This window comes from Rhinopithecus roxellana, chromosome 3, assembly GCF_007565055.1.
Source record: "Rhinopithecus roxellana isolate Shanxi Qingling chromosome 3, ASM756505v1, whole genome shotgun sequence".
Lineage (NCBI taxonomy): Eukaryota > Metazoa > Chordata > Mammalia > Primates > Cercopithecidae > Rhinopithecus > Rhinopithecus roxellana.
Window position 1 is genome coordinate 69,740,409 of NC_044551.1, and position 17,160 is coordinate 69,757,568.

A 17,160-nucleotide genomic window follows, 5' to 3' on the forward strand; every position below is an offset into this window, starting at 1 on the left:
ACGATTCTCCTGCCTCAGCCTCCCAAGTAGCTGGGATTGCAGGCATGCACCACCATGCCCCACTAATTTTTGTATTTTTAGTAGAGACGGGGTTTCATCACGTTGGTCAGGCTGGTCTCAAACTCCCGACCTCTGGTGATCCACCCGCCCTGACCTCCCAAAGTGCTGGGATTACAGGCATGAGCCACCACACCCAGCCTAGCCTCCATAAGAACTTATGGTGATCTTGGCCGGGTGCCGTGGCTCACGCCTGTAATCCCAGCACTTTGAGAGGCCGAGGCAGGTGGATTACAAGGTCAGGAGTTCGAGACCAGCCTGACCAACATGGTGAAACCCCATCTCTACTAAAAATACAAAAAATTTAAAAATTAGCCAGACATGGTGGTGCACGCCTGTAGTCCCAGCTACTTGGGAGGCTGAGGCAGGAGAATCACTGGAACCTGGGAGATGGAGGGTTGCTGTAAGCCGAGATCATGCCACTGCACTCCAGCTTGGGTGAGAGCGAGACTACGTCTCAAAAAAAAAAAAAAAAAAGAATTTGTGGTAATCTTTTAGGTAGGAAAACAGTGGTCATTTTTTTAAAAATGTGTTTCACTTGCAAGAAAGTAATATTAGTTTTGGTTAATAAATGAATTCTCTATAATTAAGGAGAAAGTGGAGTTTGTGAAATAGACTCATTTCAAGCCATATTTTATTTAATGTACTTTTATATATCTTGTTACTAAACATAGAGAAAAGAAAACTTAGCCAACAATTTCAGTCATGTTGGTAGACAGATGACTGACATGTTGTCACCTAAATTGACATCCTTTTCATTGTTTTTGAACAGATGTGGTAGTAAGCAAGGTGAAGAAGATTACAGACCACTGTTTGAAAATTTTGTTCAAGACCTTCTTTCAACAGTCAATAAGCCTGAATGGCCAGCTGCTGAACTACTCCTTAGTTTGTTAGGGAGACTGTTGGTAAGAGTATAGCATTTAAAGATTATTAGATTACTAGAAGACAACATAATGAGGATGTACTCTGATTCACAGATGATGAATTCTTTAAAAATGTGTAAGGAAATATGAACATTGCATCTCTTTTTGCATGTGCATAACTGTACACAATATTGTCAGTACCTTGTAGAAAATTTTCGAACGTTGTGAAGTTTGGTGCTTTCATTTCATTACATAAGATAAGAAAACAGTGCTTTAACAATTTTTTTTGTGGGGGGGAATGTTATATTGTTAAAAGCATCTCAACGAGTCATAAGTTACTCGTTTCAAAGCATGAAAATGATTAATGTAGACTCCTTATCATCTTTAAGAGTATTTCTACAAATACATGGCATTTTGTAACCCTCATGTAATGCAGTAGGTAAATGCAAAGAAATACTGTGACTCTCTTTATTTTTAAACTACATTTGAATTTGCACAATACACATTGTTACAAAGCTTCTGGGACCTTTTGTGGATGGGAAAATATGTTAATACTATTCTGAAACTATAATAACTTTTTATAGGCATCAGAATTCCACCCTAAGAAATTTGTATTCAGTAATACCACATTTTGTGCAAATACACAGTTGAGCCTACATATTTAAAGAGTTATGTTGTTCTTAAGGAAGTTTAATCTGTAATTTTTTTAGTCACATGAAAATGTTCAGATTCCAGAAAATCAAAAGGCAAAAATGACTTTATGGGACAGTATCACAGGGGAAAAAAAAAGTTTAAATTTTAAATTATACAATTTAGTTTGGGAATTTATATGATAAATTGCTATTTAAAATATATTGTTATAAATTATTAAATCAAAAACTATTTTGATATTTAGGTTCATCAGTTCAGTAACAAGTCAACAGAGATGGCTTTAAGAGTGGCATCTCTTGATTACCTTGGAACCGTTGCTGCACGGCTGAGGAAAGATGCTGTTACAAGCAAAATGGATCAAGGATCTATAGAACGCATTTTAAAACAGGTACTAAGATACAGGATTAAAATTGTGGGAATAAATAATAGTTGTTTTCTTTGGATATCCTTCCATTAACTTTTGCATTTCATTTTGTGGATTCAAAATAAGATTTTTACTTCTAAAAGTGGACTTTTCAAAGCCCCAGGGAGAAATTTTAAGACCTGAGAATGAATTGTTTAGTCTAACAGGGACTTCTGAATGGTTCATATAAATCGTTTACTTTCTTTTTGTGAAGTACTCTTAATAATGTATAATGGTGTTTTATATTTGATTTAACATAAATTTTATTTAAGTTTTTAATTTACTGAATGGTGATTTAGCATACCCAATAAGATTGTTTTGTACTTTTGAATGTTATGTATCTTCTTATACCAAGGAGGTGTGAGGAGAGCTTTTTTATACTTTATTAGAGAGTTTTCATATGGGGGAAAAAAGTGTTTTATTGCTTTTTTTTTTTTTAATGTGGATATGGTGGTAATAATAAAGTTATGTGAGAAAATTGGTGAGGAAATGATTTTTAATCCTACTGTATACAACTTCTGTTTTCATTTTTTTCTAGTCTTTTTTTATGCTCATAATCATATCCATGTTGGTAGAAATGCCTCTAATTTTTTTTTGCTGTAGTTAGTGTTTTGAAATAATTTCAACCTTAGAGAAAAATTGTAGGAATACTACAAAAAACTCCCGTAAAAACTTCTTGCAAATTCCTCAATTATTGACAATTTACAAAATTTGCTTTATCATCTTTCAAAATATAGATGTATGTGTGTCTGTATATGCATTTATTTAAAATTTTGTTTTGAACCACTTGAAGTTGCAGACGTGATTCCCTCTTTACCCCTGAATTCTCTAATGCAGTGATTTTCAAAGTGTGATCCCTTTGACAGGTAGTACAAACATTAAAATCATCTGGGAACTAACAAGTTCATTTCCAACAAAAATACAAATTCTTAGGACCCTCCCTGGACCTACTGAATCAAAAACTCTTGGTTTAGCAAGCTCTCCAGGTGATTCTAATGAGTGAATGCTGAAGCTTGGGAGCCACTGCTTAGTGTATATTTCTGCAAACAAGAGCTCTCACTTAAATATCTGTAGTACAATTCTCAAAAGCAAAAATTTATCATTAATATAATATTAACATCTAATATAATACTACAGTACCTACTCTGGTAAATTATAATTTGTTGCTGTCATTATTTTAATGCTCAAATCATCCTAGATTTGATCAGTGAGAACCCTTTAAAGCTGGCTTTTATGTCCTTTTGATATGTTCCCATCATAATTTGAGGGCTTGCTGTCTAGAACAAAAAGGTGTTTCAGGCAAATGTTTTACCTTCCCTACCCTAGCACTGGGATCAGCTGTTGCTCCTAGGAATCTTGGTTCCTTTTATTGGTGAATTGTGATGTAGAAACCAAGATCTGGTTACTGGAGGACTTACTGTATTTCTTAAAGTGGGCCTGGAACCTCTTATTGCCATGTATGGCTATGTTGATTATACATTGTGCAACTCAAGGGGAAGGATCATTTGTAAATTTTCATGACTCTCAACGCGTATTTCCAAAAGCAAATTCTTCCTACCTCTGAAGATTTAACACATTTTTCGGATCATTTTTATGTCAACTACCTATGAGCTCTTTTTTTAAAAAATGACATGTAGTTCATAAAAATAAAGGCTAGGTGCAGTGGCTTAAACCTATAATCTCAGGAGGGTGGACTATTTGAGATCAGGAGTTTGAGACCAGCTTGGTCAACATGGTGAAACCCTGTTTCTACTAAAAATACAAAAATTAGCCAGGCATGGTGAACCATGCATGTAGTCACAGCTACTAGGGAGTCTGAGGCAGGAGAATTGTATGAACCCAGGAGGCAGAGGTTGAAGTGAGCCGAGATAGTGCCACTGGACTCCAGCCTGGGCAACAGGGTGAAACTCCATCTCAAAAAAAGTAAAACAAAAAAGGCAAACTTCAGCTATCAATATATAATATTTTTCAGAAATACTATTTTTCTGTTTCCTTTTAGTTACTGTGGTTGTATTTTCATTTTTAATATCAGTTTTTCCCTTAGATTTGTGTTTACAGTTAGATGATTTATAAAAGCACACCAGTAATACCTTTTTTTGTTCTTATTTGGTGTATTCTATAGGTTTCAGGAGGGGAAGATGAAATCCAACAATTGCAAAAAGCCTTGCTTGATTACTTGGATGAAAACACTGAGACTGATCCTTCACTAGTGGTAGGATTCTTTTCCCCTTTTTTGGAGATACTAAATGTTTATTTAAATTGGGTTTAAGAAAATTGGGAGGTAGCATGAAGAAGAGGAAAACTTAAGTTGTTTGGAATATTTATTTTCAAAACAAAGGGATACTTGATAATCTAAACAGAAAAGAATGCTTTGAGTTGATTTGTCTTATATGGAATTCTGGTTAAGGATACTGTACTGTCCTAAAATTGTGTGACAAGAGAAATATTTGGAAGTCTCTCCATAAGTGATCTTTGAGACTAGGCTAGGTCATTATTCTCAGAGTAAGTATGGGCCAAGTGGTACATGAGATGATCTATAAGCCTGTAAAAATAAACTATTGGATTTTTATATATATATTTTTTTAAATATAATTTTACTTTTATTTCATGTATGTTACATAATGTAACCAAAATATTAGTATAAGAGGTTCATGTACAAAATTTGTAAACTGTTATTTGAGAACATTATACATAGAGGTATTTTATTTTATTTTTTAACTGATGGATATGTAATTGAAAGAAATGGGATACTACTAAGCTGTTCAGCCAAATACTGCAGATTTTCAGTTTGTATTCAAATGAACAGATTTACAGGTGTGTCTCAGTGTTAAACTAGTTCAGTGACAGTTGTCTTGTGTGTTTCTTGGAGAACTAACATTTGAAAACAGATGAAGTCTTCTACCTTCAGCATTTTATCCAGTTGATATAAACTTTCCTAGTTGACCCATCATCTGTCTAATTTTGTCATGATATTGTCCTTGATTAAGTAGCTGATAATAGTATTCTATGTTTAATGCACTTGTGTTTATCAAATTATCTTGACATCATTAAATATTGGAACATAGTAAAATAATAAGTTTTCTAACATTTAGGATATTCTAAATTTTCTGGCTTTCTTAAAATCTGTTTTTATCACATGGGAGTTGTTATAAAGTAAACTTTAATATTTGTATTCCTGTAATGTGAGCACTCCAACTTTATTACTTAACTTGGAAATCTTGTTGCTAATTTCATCAAGCTCAAGTCTGTAATTTCTTTCCAGTTTTCTCGTAAATTTTATATAGCCCAGTGGTTTCGAGACACGACTCTGGAAACAGAAAAAGCAATGAAATCACAAAAAGATGAAGAATCATCTGAAGGAACACATCATGCAAAGGAAATTGAGACAACTGGCCAAATTATGCATCGAGCTGAAAACCGAAAAAAGTTTCTTAGAAGCATTATCAAAACCACACCTTCTCAGTTTAGCACATTAAAGTAAGATCCAAGGAGAAAACAGTTTACATTTATCTCCTTGATATCTAGATACCTAAGTTACAAAAAAGAAAAATAAATTTTTAATGACTTTTTGTTGCAGGATGAACTCTGATACTGTGGACTATGATGATGCTTGCTTGATTGTTCGATACTTGGCCTCCATGAGGCCGTTTGCCCAGAGCTTTGATATTTATTTGACACAGGTAAACTGGACAAGAATTCCTTATACAGTGATGTTGATTTTTCTGATTCTGGTTGCTTGTGAGTAGTATATAATGTCATTCATTGTTGAGTACAGTACTCAAAAGATCATAGATGTAGTGTTTGTTTTTAGGTTTTGCATTAAAATGTCCGACCAGGTGCAGTGTCTCACGCCTGTAATCCCAACACTTTGGGAAGCCAAGGCAGGTGGATCACCTGAGGTCAGGAGTTCGAGACCAACCTGACCAACATGGTGAAACCCTGTCTCTACTGAAAATACAAAAATTAACCAGGCGTGGTGGCACGCATCTATAATCCCAGCTACTCGGGAGGCTGAGGCTGGAGAATCGCTTGACCCTGGGAGGTGGAAGTTGCAGTGAGCCGAGATCGTGCCATTGCACTCCAACCTTGGCAACAAGAGGGAAACTCCATCTCAAAAAAAAAGTCCTTGTTCTACATCCCTTTTACGTATTCTTGTTTTACAAATAAATTGATACATATATGTTTGTATGAATGCACACACATACGGTGTCAGTAGAGTAAGTGACATTATAAAAACATTTAACTAAATCCCAGCACTTTGGGAAGCCAAAGCAGGCAGATCACGAGGTCAGGAGATCAAGACCTTCCTGGCTAACACAGTGAAACCCTGTCTCTACTAAAAATACAAAAAATTAGCTGCCGTGGTGGCACATGCCTGTAGTCCCAGCTACTCAGGAGTCTGAGGCAAGAGAATCGTTTGAACCCGGGAGACAGAAGTTGCAGGGAGCTAAGATCATGCCACTGCACTCCAGCCTGGGCGACGGAGCGAGACTCCATCCCAAAAAATAAAATAAAATAATAAAATACAAAACATTCAACTACCAAATTATGATTTAAATGACACTAAATATCTTTGATTCAAGTTACACATAGCAAGGGTTTAGTGGGGCTACAGGTTCTGCAAATGAAGCCTTACAATTAAAAAACAGGTTTAATTGGATAAAGGAAAGGCTCCAAAGTATGCACTGTACACTTAACACCTGTACTGATCTTTAAGTTAAACTTTCAATCAGTAGAAAAGATCCTTTACTCATTTATATACAGATTAAAGAGAGGTAAATAATAGATTTGTTTTCTTTTGCATGTTTTCATGCTATTTTTAATTATATTTTATATATTCTAAAATTTACAAAAATGTCAATGTTTGCTTGGCAGATCCTGCGAGTTCTTGGTGAAAATGCAATTGCTGTTCGAACAAAAGCCATGAAGTGTTTGTCTGAGGTTGTTGCTGTAGACCCCAGTATTCTAGCAAGGGTAAAAAGCAAAAATGATTCTTTCTTTTCTATTCAAACTGGAATAGTCACTCTATTTAGGTATAAATTGCTTTTTTTTCTTCATTTTTCTTTAGCTTGATATGCAACGAGGTGTTCATGGACGATTGATGGATAATTCAACTAGTGTCCGAGAAGCAGCAGTAGAATTACTAGGTCGATTTGTCCTTTGTCGACCTCAGCTTGCTGAACAGTATTATGATATGCTGATTGAAAGAATATTGGTGTGTTTGTTTGTCATTTTTATAATGATTCATGAATATAATTTTGCCTTTCAAGTATCATGTTTTGTTTTAAAGTGTTAAGCTAGAAAAATAAATGTACCAATTACATATTTATATTGTCTAATTTATGAACTATTGCCACTTTCTAAACAAGTACATATTTTCAAGAATAGCCCTTGCAGTATCATAAAACAAATCATTGGTAATAATTGGATTCCTTTTTTCAGTTGCTATTTCTTTTTAATTACACCAGTTTACAATGAGTAGATGATAGGAGCCACATGGGATAGTTAAATGTTTTTGAACAAGAATCTAGAGTGATTTTATGTATATATGTATGTATGTATATATATAAACAAGAAGAATTATTTCAGTGAGAGACAAGTACAGAGCGTTGGTATCTGACAATATTTTTGGATCCCTTATGTGCATCTTCTTGCTTCCTTAAAGCTAAGTAATGATGAGCTCAGATACCTACAAGTTAAGCCCAAAAGTTCTTTGAGGTTTAAGAGCAGACTTAAGAAGTTCTGCATACATCATGGAATTCTCTGGCTCTGAAGCATCTTTCTGAAAAATAAAAGGAAACATTGGCATTAGGAAATACCTGTGGAATCTCCACACTACCCACTGCAGGCATATTGACTTACTGTAGAACTCAACATAGATGTACTAGTGCACAAAATCAAGTATTACCTCAATGACAAGAGTTTATTTTGTCACCCTTGGCCTAGTATCAGAACATTGTGTGACAGAAGTATAGAGTAATTTTTAGCTTCAACTAGGCATAAATTTTGGTTAAGAAACAAATAATTTAGAGAAAGGCTGGAAAATTTTTTTTCCTTCTTAGGGTTTCCATCACATGATTCCCAAATATCTAATGAACTCTGGTATTGGTAACCCTAGTAAAATATCCTAAAATATTTTGGGAATTGCTAAAATCACATAATGGAGATTAATAACTTTGCACACTACATGTCTGATGCTTTTTATTTTTAAAACTCTAAATATGAAAGTTTGTTAAAGAAAAATAGTACAGTGAACACCCTTGTACCTACCTCCATACTTGATCTGTACTTTCTGCTAAATTATTTTAAGTCAAACATCTTTTACTACTTTTCTTGTGAACACTTCAGTTTGAATCACCAAAAAAATGATACTGTGCTGTATAAACAAACCATTATCTCACCCAAATTAACACTCTCTAATATCATCTGAATACTAGTTCTTAGATCCTCCGTTGTCCTAAAAATGTTTTTTCATTCTTCTTTTTTAAGAATCAGAATTCAGTCAAAGGTAATATGTTGCATTTGGGGGTCATGTCTTCAAATTGAAGACTATATTCTTCTTTTTTTTTTCTTTTTTACATACTTCCCATATGACATTGACTGATTAAAAAGGCCTGATCCTTTGTTACCTTCCCATGCTTTGTTTAATTTAACTGGTGTTTTGTGTCTCTTATAAACCATAAGATAGGCCAGGTGCAGTGCCTCATGCCTGTAATCCCAGCTCTTTGGGAGGCTGAGGCAGGTGGATCACCCAAGATCAGGAGTTTGAGACCAGCCTGGCCAACGTGGTGAAACACTGTTTCTACTAAAAACACAAAAATTAGGTAGGCATGGTGGTATGCGCCTGTAATCCCAGCTACCTGGGAGGCTGAGGCGGGAGAATCACTTGAGCCTGGGAGGCAGAAGTTGCAGTGCGCTGAGATCGCACCATTGTACCCCAGCCTGGGCGACAAGAGCAAAACTCCATCTCAAAAAAAAAAAGAAATAACCATAAGATAATGCCAAAGGTTTGATTAGATTCAGGTTAAACAATTTTATGAAGTAACTTTATAAGTGATACTTTGTGTGCTGTTTAAGTGCCAGACACTATATTAAAGCTTACGTTTGTTTTCTTGTTTAATTTTTACAAGCGTATACTTCTAGTCTTGTGTCCAGGGCTTAACTAGAAAATATGTTTCTATATATTAGATATCATACTTTAAAAGTAAAGACAATATAATAAAACAACGCATTTATAGTAGCAGAAAGCATGTAAAGAGCAAATATGTCAAATGTGTTTATCATGTTAACAAATAGCGAACATACTGCGTGTGGATACGTATTTTCTAATTTCACACGTAAGGCATCTCACTTTATCTGACACTTAAAAATACCTTTCTGTTTTTAGGATACTGGTATCAGTGTCAGGAAAAGAGTAATAAAGATTCTCAGAGACATTTGTATTGAACAGCCAACATTTCCAAAAATCACAGAAATGTGTGTAAAAATGATTCGCAGAGTCAATGATGAAGAGGGCATTAAGGTAATGTTGACTTTTAAATTTATTTTTCATTAATGTTTAAAATAAGTTGGGCCGGGCGCGGTGGCTCAAGCCTGTAATCCCAGCACTTTGGGAGGCCGAGGTGGGCGGATCACGAGGTCAGGAGATCGAGACCATCCTGGCTAACATGGTGAAACCCCGTCTCTACTAAAAAAAAAATACAAAAAACTAGCCGGGCGAGGCGGCGGGCGCCTGTAGTCCCAGCTACTCGGGAGGCTGAGGCAGGAGAATGGTGTAAACCCGGGAGGCGGAGCTTGCAGTGAGCTGAGTTCCGGCCACTGCACTCCAGCCTGGGCGACAGAGCAAGACTCCGTCTCCAAAAAAAAAAAAAAAAAAAATAAGTTAAATGTTTATTGCACCTAAATGTTGATTTTAAATATATCCAAAAACTTTACAGTGAATCATCGTTTTTAGTTTATAAACTTAAGAAAAATACTTTAATACTTTTTTATTTCTAGATTTTTATTTTAATTATTATAATCTGATCTTAACCAACCAGTTCCACAATGATAATATCTATTTAAGACTGGCCATAGTAGCTCATGCCTATATCCCAGCACTTTGGGAGGCCAAGGCAGGAGAATGACTTGAGGCCAGGAGTTGAAGATCAGCCTGGGCAACATAGTAAGAATCCTATTTCTATAAAAAATAAAATAATGTAAATACTTTTTAAAAATTTCGCCAAACATAGTAGAGCATTCTTGTAGTTCCAGCTACACTAGAGACTGACACAGGAAGATTACTTGAGCCCAGGAATTCAAGGCTGCAGTGAGCTATAATCTTGCTGCTGCACTTCTGCCTGGGTAACAGAGTGAGACTCCATCTCAAAAAATGTGCATGTGTGTGTTAATTGACTTATTGATTGTTATTATAGAGATTGCATTATATTCAAAGGTTTCTCATGGATTATTTTAATTTTCAAATGTTATGTTTTTACTTTTCTAAATTATTAGATAAATACTTTGTTTCATTATGTTAAGTGAAATAAGCCAGGCACAGAAAATAGCACATATTTTCACTCATATGTGGAAACTTAAAAAAATTTATCTCATAGGATAGAGAATAGAATGATGGTTAGCAGAGGGAGGGAAGGGTTGTGAGGAGTTGAATAAAGACGGGTTGGTTCACGGTTATCAAAAATACACCTAGAAGGAATAAAATTTAGTATTCAGTAGCACAATAGGGTGACTATAGTTAACAATAATTTATTGTACATTTCAAAATAACTAGAAGAGTGGAAATGGAATATTCCTAACACAAAGAGATGATAAATGCTTGAGGTGATGGATACCCCAGTTATCCTGATTTGATCATTATACATTGTATGCTTGTATCAAAAGTTCAAATATACTTCATAAATGTGTACAGCTATTATGTATACATAAAAAAAATTTTAGTCCTAAATTCTTTAGTAAATTTACATTTATATGTTATAATATATATAATTGTTCCTTTTTTTAAGTTTAGCAAACACTGTAACAACAACTTCTCCAAAAGCAGTAAATACATTTTTTAGTTTGATCATAAACATTTGAGTGTATATAGTATGAAGAAGTTCCAGGCTAGGGATAGTATCACCCATTCATATTGTTTAAAATCTTTACCAAATTGAAAAATTTTATAGTTTTGAGAAATTGGTAGTTTTAGAAAAAACTGAGGAAATTAATACCAGAAATTCCTGGCAATTTCTGTTTTGATTAGTTATTTATAGCTTTGTGTTGGGCCTAATGATAATTTGGAATTGTGAAATTGCCATATTTGTTATAATTAGTTAATTTGAAATTTCTCTTTCTTCTAGAAATTAGTAAATGAAACATTCCAGAAACTCTGGTTTACTCCAACTCCACACAGTGACAAAGAAGCAATGACAAGGAAAATTTTAAACATTACCGATGTGGTAAGAAGGACTGGAACAAGGGTGTGGTCACTGTTGATCCAGACCTAATTGAGGCCTACGTGTCTTATGAAGGAAGAGACAATAATGAGATATTTCATTAATCTTGACATTTCGTACTGCTGCCTTTACTTTATGTATCTGGAGATGCTCAAGGGATGCAAGTAACATGTCGTTGATGTTTCCGTATAGCCCTACTTCTTGGCATTAATTGATGTAAACACTGATACTGAGATTTTCCTATTCCTCCAGCAATTAAAAACAGGGAGGGAAAGGAGAAATGGAAGAACAGATACAATCACCCAAGGGTAATAATCTGCAAAGATAGTAATGCCTACTTTTTTCAGAAATTATGAATATGGATTAGCTAAATTTTTTTATTATGCATAAGCTATACATTTTGTGTTTTTAATGTAAGAAATTTTTGCCAGTCACAGTGGTATATGCCTATAATCCCAGCTGCCCAGGAGTCTGAGATGGGGGATCAAGAGATCCTTGAACCAGGAGTTCAAAGCTGCAGTATACTGTAATCATGCCTGTGAATAGGCACTACACTCCAGCCTGGGCAATATAATAGCAAGATCCCTCAAAAAAAAAAAAAAAAAAGAAATTCTGTATATTCAATTACATCATCTTCTAAATTTCTGTTGATGTCTTTAAAATGTGCCATCTAGAAGGGTAATAAGAAACAAATATTTTTGTTCTTACTGTTTAAGATATTGCAGATTTTCCTCACAGACTGTAGTTCAAGTTATTGTGCCATTTTAAACTTGTGCCACTTTAAACATTTAGTGCCATATTAAACTTCAATACATTAAACTAATTTCTTCAATGTTATCCAAGACATTTTTAGAATAAAGTTCTATAACATTAGTAAATAGTTGTGTCACTGAAAAAATAGTTTACTTTAAAAATAAACTTTTGAATTGAGAGAATTGAAACATGTTTCAGGCTAAAGCATAACAAAAGTGTATTTTATTCAGATTTTTAAATATATTTCTAACTTTGATACTTTTCATCACCCCTTAGGTTGCAGCATGCAGAGATACTGGATATGACTGGTTTGAGCAACTCCTTCAAAATGTGAGTGTTCTTTTGACTCCTGGTAACATAGAATTTAATAGGTTAGGTTTTTTTGTTTTGTTTTGTTTGACTATGATTTAAAAAAACCTTTTGAGTTCTTTTGGTAGGGAAAATTTATTTCAATATGTTAGGCTGGATGATTTTGTTAATTTCTCTAATTCAGCTGCCTGGTTTTTTTGTTTGTTTTTTGAGACGGAGTCTTGCTCTCTCGCTGTCGCCCAGGCTGGAGTGCAGTGGCACAATCTTGGTTCACTTCAACCTCCACCTCCTGGGTTCAAGCAATTCTCTGCCTCAGACTCCAGAGTAGCTAGGATTACAGGTGTCCGCCACCACGCCCGGGTAATTTTTGTATTTTTAGTAGAGATGGGGTTTCACCATGTTGGCCAGGCTGGTCTCAAACTCCTGACCTCAGGTGATCTGCCTGCCTCGGCCTCCCAAAGTGCTGGGATTATAGGCATGAGCCACTGCACCTGGCCTTCAGTTGCCTATTATAGAAGTAAGTTTTCTGAATCATTAACTAAAATTCTATCTTACTTTCTTTCCAGATAATTTTTTTCTTTAATCTCTGTAAATAATAGATGCAAGATTTATAAATGGATCAATATATTGCATTAAAAATATAATTACATGATTTAGTATGTTATGCATAGAATTTCCTTTAGTAGTACAGAATCAATCCACAACTAGTGGTTTTTTTTAAGTTTCATAAATAGAAATGTTTATCTCCCTGTGAGTTGTTAAATTTTTTATTTTAGAAAATTTCACATAGGCAGAAATATCCATCACTCAGCTTCAAAAATTACCAGCATTTTCACCGCCTTGTTACAGCTATCCTTCCCCTATCTGGTTTTCTCCTTTTCTTTCTTTCTTCCTTTGTTTTCCATAATCCTTTTATTTTTTTTTTTTTTTGGGAGACGGAATCTCACTCTGTCACCCAAACTGGAGTGCAGTGGCACCATCTCAGCCAGCTCACTGCAACCTCCGCCTCCCGAGTTCAAGGGATTCTCCTACCTCAGCCTCCCAAGTAGCTGGGGTTACAGGCACTTGCCACCGCACCCAGCTAATTTTTGTATTTTTAGTAGAGATGAAGTTTCACTGTGTTGGCCAGGCTGGTCTCAAACTCCTGACCTCAGGTGATCTGCCCACCTCGGCCTCCCCAAGTGCCGAGATTACAGGCATGAGCTACCATGCCCAGCCTGTAATACTTTTAAAACAAATGCCAAACGTTATATTATCTCACTCATAGATACTTTAGCATCTGTCTATCTGTAGCAGATAATGGCTTAAAAAAAATTATCATTTATATCAAAATAGTAATGCATTATTCCATAACTAATACCTATTCAGCGTTCATATTTTCCTGTCTCAAAAATGTATTTATAGTTGGTTTGCAGTTGCTTTGGTTGATATACTCTTAAGTCTCTTATAATAGTTTGCCCCTTAACTCCCTTTTCTCATGCCACTTGTATGTTTTTCTGTAGAATCTCCCACATTCTGGATTTAATAGGTCACTTTTTTTCTGGTGTCATTTAAGTTGTTCCTCCATCCACCATTTTTCAAGTAAACTCTTAGTGAAATCTAGAGGCGTAATATGATTAAAGTTCAATTTTTAATCTGGGAGACAAATACCTCATAGGTGGTGGTGAATATTATTGCATCACAGCAGGAAGCACATGTCTAGTTGTCCCATTTTCAGTGATTGATCTTTGATGAATTTAAGTGATGATATACAGTCATGTAACCTCCAGCACAATGAACATAGAGGATATTACCCTAAAAAACTTCCTCATGCCTTTTTGCAGTTGATCCTCTGTTCCTGGCCCTAGAAAACTATTGATCTACTTTTTGTCACTATAGTTGTACCTTTTTAGAAGTTCTTATCAATGGAATCATACAGTCTGCAATCTTGTGTTTGACTTTCTAAACTTAGAATGTTGATTCATTCTTGTTGCTAATATATTAATATACCTTTTTATTGCTGAGTAGTTTCAATGGCATGGATATATCATAATTTCATTATTCACCATTTTGTGGACTTTTGGGTTCTTTCCAGTTTGGGGGTGTTATGAATAATGCTGCTGTGAATATTGGTGTATAAGGTTTTATGCAGTTGTATGTTTTCATTTATCTTGGGTAAATTCCTAGGAATGTGATTACAGGGTCATATGGTGAGTGAGAAACTGTCAAAATGTTTTTCCAAAATTACTAAACCATTTTTCATTTCCACTATCAGTGTGTGAAAGTTCCAGTTGCTCTACATCCTCATCAATTCTCGTTATTGTCAGTCTTTTTTAAAAAACTTTAGCCATTTTGGTGTGATGGTAAAAGTAGTACATTACTTTCTTAAGATGTCTTTTAAAAAACCTTCATGGTGTTTTCAATGTGTAAATCTTAGACTGTCTTCTTAAATCATCTTTCATTTCATATTTTTACATGATATATTTGGCATCATTTCTTTCCTAAATCAAATAATTAGCTCTATATCACAGAGCCTTATGACCACCTTAGTTAAGTTTATGTCAGCCATCCCAAAAGGTACATCATGTTTTCTAAAAGGCTCTAAATCATGTATTTCGTTTGATAGTTACTATAAATAATCAAGTAAGAATTCAATGTAACTATCAGAAATGTCACTATTTAGGATTACTAAAAAGAATCTAAAATAATATCCTTCTGTATTAGCAAATTAGAAGCAGAAAGGACATGACCATTTTTATAATCTCTTAGCAATGATAGTTTTACTTGTACATTCTTTGTATCTTTATTCTCTAGTCCCATTTATTTAGTTAGTAAGTTAGTTTATTCATCCTATTCATGCCCCCTATTCTATGCTTTCCTACTTTAGTTTCTGCCAACAACTTAGTTTACCAATGATACTGTAACTTTGTGATATATTTCCTTATACTAGCAGAGTTTGCTTTAGTGAAAGAAAACAAACTCAAATGTGTATATATATATACACATACCCATATATATATGACAGAAACATAACTCCTGTGAGCAATTATAACGTGTATGCATAAATGTTAAGAGAAGCTAGGAAGGATATAAAGAATGGACTGCTGTAGTTATTACAAATTCTTGAGTCCAGAATAATTGACATGCTTACTGTTTTTACATGAGCACATATACATGCATTGCGTTCAGTCCAATTTCAGATATTTCTAAATTTTATTTTTGGATTGGGTTTTGGGGGTTTTGTTGTTCTTGATTGTTTTTTGTAGATCATTGACTCTTCCCAATTATTGAATATGTTTTTCTAGGGAAACTTGAAGTACTACTGAAATAGCTTCAAATTCCCACATGTACTAAACTCTGTTCGTTGTCTAAATAATTATGTTAGTATATCTTTTTTTTTTTTTTGGAGACAGAGTCTTGCTCTGTCATGCAGGCTGGAGTGCAGTGGCACCATCATGGCCCACTGTGACCTCAACGTCCCTGGCTCAAGCAGTCCTTTGTCCTCAGCCTCCCATGTAGCTGGAACCACAGGCATGCCTTACCATGTTTAGCCTCTTTTGCTTCTTTTTTTTTTTTTTTTTTTAGACGGGATGTCACTGTATTACTCAAGCTTAGTATATCTTTTTTGTTTTTGGTTTTGTTTTGTTTTTGAGGCGGAGTTTCACTCTTGTCGCCCAGGGTGGAATGCAGTGGTGTGATCTCCGCTCACTGCAACCTCCGCCTCCTGGGTTGGAGCAATTCTCTTGCCTCAGCCTCCTGAGTAGCTGGAATTACAGGCACCCACCACCACGCCCAGCTACTTTTATTGTATTAGTAGAGACGGGGGTTTCACCATGTTGACCAGGCTGGTCTTGAACTCCTGACCTCAGGTGATCTGCCCTCCTTGGCCTCCCAAAGTACTGAGATTACAGGCACAAGCCACCGTGCCTGGCCAGTGTATCATTTTTAAATGTATGGTGCTATCATTCCTTTATAACCTTTAACAATTCATTGTTTTTTGGCATTTTTCAGTAGGATGTGGAAGAATAACTTCTGTCATGAAGGTCCTCACATTTTTTTTATTTCTAAAATGTACTCCAGTTAGTTTAAACCACTACCATAAATTGAGTAGCTCTTCATGACAGTCTTCTTCAAAAAACACATCCATAGCCCTGTGATGGGTACAAAATATTAAATAGATTTTTTTTTTTTTTTTTTTTTTTTTTTTTTTTTTTTTTTTTTGAGACGGAGTCTTGCTCTGCTGCCCAGGCTGGAGTGCAGTGGCCGGCTCTCAGCTCACTGCAAGCTCCGCCTCCCGGGTTCACGCCATTCTCCTGTCTCAGCCTCCCGAGTAGCTGGGACTACAGGCGCCCGCCTCGTCGCCCGGCTAGTTTTTTGTATTTTTTAGTAGAGACGGGGTTTCACCGTATTAGCCAGGATGGTCTCGATCTCCTGACCTCATGATCCGCCCGTCTCGGCCTCCCAAAGTGCTGGGATTACAGGCTTGAGCCACCGCGCCCGGCCAAAAAATTAAATAGATTTTACAATGCCATTCATTTGACTTATTTATGATCTGAGACTGATCCTTTTTCAGTTTGTAAGGAAAATATAGGCAATGAAAAACAGTTAAGGGTTACCCATGTTTCATCTGTTCCTGTCCTTTGTAATCCAGAGCAAGATCTTTCTGAGTTTACAATGAAATATTTTATCTTTATCAACCAGTGAATGGATA

The 17,160-nt window shown here is 35.3% G+C and overlaps 1 protein-coding gene across 3 annotated transcripts in view; it reads left to right on the forward strand.

The window, feature by feature from the left end:
* NIPBL (NIPBL cohesin loading factor) overlaps positions 1 to 17,160 on the forward strand; it is a 196,341-nt gene that overhangs the window by 144,900 nt on the left and 34,281 nt on the right. For all 3 annotated transcript variants that reach the window (XM_010373383.2, XM_010373400.2, XM_030927192.1), the window contains 10 exons: positions 830 to 962; positions 1,816 to 1,959; positions 4,097 to 4,186; positions 5,237 to 5,451; positions 5,552 to 5,654; positions 6,850 to 6,948; positions 7,043 to 7,189; positions 9,362 to 9,496; positions 11,313 to 11,411; positions 12,438 to 12,491. In XM_010373383.2, the coding sequence (XP_010371685.1) occupies positions 830 to 962; positions 1,816 to 1,959; positions 4,097 to 4,186; positions 5,237 to 5,451; positions 5,552 to 5,654; positions 6,850 to 6,948; positions 7,043 to 7,189; positions 9,362 to 9,496; positions 11,313 to 11,411; positions 12,438 to 12,491 (1,219 nt within the window). The remainder of the gene's footprint in view (positions 1 to 829; positions 963 to 1,815; positions 1,960 to 4,096; positions 4,187 to 5,236; positions 5,452 to 5,551; positions 5,655 to 6,849; positions 6,949 to 7,042; positions 7,190 to 9,361; positions 9,497 to 11,312; positions 11,412 to 12,437; positions 12,492 to 17,160) is intronic.